This window comes from Charadrius vociferus, unplaced genomic scaffold, assembly GCF_000708025.1.
Source record: "Charadrius vociferus isolate BGI_N301 unplaced genomic scaffold, ASM70802v2 scaffold2578, whole genome shotgun sequence".
Lineage (NCBI taxonomy): Eukaryota > Metazoa > Chordata > Aves > Charadriiformes > Charadriidae > Charadrius > Charadrius vociferus.
This window is the reverse complement of record NW_009649626.1, coordinates 1-2,411: the sequence shown is the minus strand read 5'-3', so window position 1 is coordinate 2,411 and position 2,411 is coordinate 1. Positions and strand designations below refer to the sequence as shown.

The following is a 2,411-nucleotide window of genomic DNA, read 5'->3' as shown; positions in this document are numbered from 1 at the left end:
ATGGGGTCGGGGTGATGCCCACAGGGGGTTGGGCATGGCCGGGTCACTCTGGGGTGGTGGGCTGTGGGGTTGAGGTGGTGGCCATATGGTGCTGACCATGGCCGCGTGCCTGTGAGGTGGGGGGCTATGGGGTCAGGGTGATGCCCGCAGGGTGCTGGGCATGGCCGGGTGACCATGTGGTGGTGGGCTACGGGGTTGGGATGCTGGCCATAGGGTACTGGCCATGGCTGGGTCACCGTGAGGTGGTGGGCTGTGGGGTTGGGGTGATGGCCATGTGGTGCTGACCATGGCCAAGTGCCCATGGGGCGGTGGGCTGTGGGGTCGGGATGATGCCCACAGGGTGCTGGGCATGGCCGGGTGTCTGTGGGGTGGTGGGTTATGGGGTCGGGGTGATGCCCACAGGGTGAGGGGCATGGCCGGGTCACTCTGGGTTGGTGGCCTATGGGGTTGGGGTGATGGCCATAGGGTACTGGCCATGGTTGTGTCGCCGTGGTGTGGTGGGCTATGGGGTTGGGGTGATGGCCATAGGGTGTTGGGCATGGCCGGGTCACTCTGGGGTGGTGGGCTATAGGGTTGGGGTGATGGCCATAGGGCGCTGAGCATGGTTGTGTCGCCGTGGTGTGGTGGGCTATGGGGTTGGGGTGATGGCCATAGGGTGTTGAGCATGGCCGGGTTGCCGTGGTGTGGTGGGCTATGGGGTTGGCATTCCACCTGTGGGACCCGTGGGGTGCCGCAGCGGGGTCGGGGTGGGCGCAGCCCCCCGCTCACCCGGTGGCCGTGTCCCCACCAGCTCCCCGCTCTCCTTCAAGGACATCACGGCGCTGGAGCTGAGCTGCATGGCCGAGTACGGTGGCCCCGTCTTCCCCTACATCGCCTTCGGCGGTTACCCGGGTAAGCTCCAGGGCGGGCGGGATGTCACCCCGGGGGGACGGATGTCACCCGGGGTCCGGCTGGATGTCACCCGCTGTCCCCGCAGGCTCCGAGTACACGGAGGCGGAGGCGCTGATCGTCACCTACTCCCTCAACAACTTCCCCCGCGACGATCCCCGCCACGAATGGGCCCTCAGTTGGGAGAGCCGCTTCCTGGAGGTGGTGGGCGACTTCCAGCGCACCCACGGCCCCAACCTCTCCGTCACCTTCATGGCCGAGGTCAGGCGCCCACCAGGCCGGCGGGGGAAGGGATTGGGCACCCTTGGGTGCCAGACACCCCTCCTCTCACCCATCTCTCCTTCCCGCCAGCGCTCGTTGGAGGATGAGATCAACCGTACCACCGGGGAGGACATCCCCGTCTTCGCCGTCAGCTACTTGGTGGTCTTCGCCTACATCGCCCTGGCGCTGGGCGAGTACACGGCGTGGCGCCGCGTCCTGGTACGCGCCGGGGGAGGGGGGATACGGGGTGAAGCCGGCACCCACGGGTGCCCCTTTGGGTGCTGAGCGGGTGGGGCGTGTCTGCCCCCCTTCCCCACTGGCTGCAGGTGGAGTCGAAGGGGACGTTGGGGCTGGGGGGCATCGCGGTGGTGCTGGGGGCCGTCTTCGCCTCCATGGGGTTCCTGGCGCTGCTGGGGCTGCCTTCGTCCCTCATCATCCTCGAGGTCGTGCCCTTCCTCGTCCTCGCCGTGGGGGCAGACAACATCTTCATCTTCGTGCAGGAGTACCAGGTGGGTGGGCACGGGGGTCTCCGTGGGGTAGGTGGGCACAGGGACACTATGGGGACAGGTCCACGTGGGGCACCTGTGGGCAATGGGGGTCCCTGTGGGGCACATGGACACCCTTGGGGACAGGGTTCTCCATGGGGTAGGGGGGCACTTTTGGGTATTGGTGTCCCTGTGGGGCACAGGGGCATGGCTTCGTGCAGGAGTACCAGGTGGGTGGGCACGGGGGTCTCCGTGGGGTAGGTGGGCACAGGGACACTATGGGCTCCATGGGGCAGGGGCCACCTGTGGGCAATGGGGGTCCCTGTGGGGCACATGGACACCTTGGGGACAGGGTTCTCCATGGGGCAGGGGCCACCTGGGGGTGTTGGTGGTCCCCATGGGGCATGTGGGCAATTGGACACTGTGGGGACAGGGTTCTCCATGGGGCAAGGGGGCACCTGTGGGCAATGTGGGTCTCTGTGGGGCACATGGACACCTTGGGGACAGGGTTCTCCATGGGGCAGAGGCCACCTGTGGGTATTGGGGTCCCCATGGGGCATGTGGACACTGGGACACCTTTGGGGACTGGGGTCCCTGTGGGGCAGAGGGGCACAGGGACACCGTGGGGACGGGGGTCCCCATGGGGCAGGGGGGCACCTGTGGGCGATGGGGGTCCCTGTGTGGCACAGGGACATCATTTGGGGACGGTGGTCCCCGCGGGCCACGGTCTCACCTGTGGGTATTGAGGTCCCCATGGGGCAGGGGTGCACCCTTGGG

The 2,411-nt window shown here is 67.4% G+C and overlaps 1 protein-coding gene across 1 annotated transcript in view; it reads left to right on the top strand.

Annotated features, from left to right (window-relative positions):
- NPC1L1 (NPC1-like 1) overlaps positions 1-1,658 on the top strand; it is a gene marked incomplete at both ends in the record, with an annotated part of 3,303 nt that extends 1,645 nt beyond the window's left edge. The window contains 4 exons of the mRNA XM_009890559.1: positions 791-891; positions 977-1,149; positions 1,240-1,368; positions 1,476-1,658. Coding sequence (XP_009888861.1) covers positions 791-891; positions 977-1,149; positions 1,240-1,368; positions 1,476-1,658 — 586 coding nt within the window. The remainder of the gene's footprint in view (positions 1-790; positions 892-976; positions 1,150-1,239; positions 1,369-1,475) is intronic.
- Between the last annotated feature and the right edge of the window lie 753 nt (positions 1,659-2,411).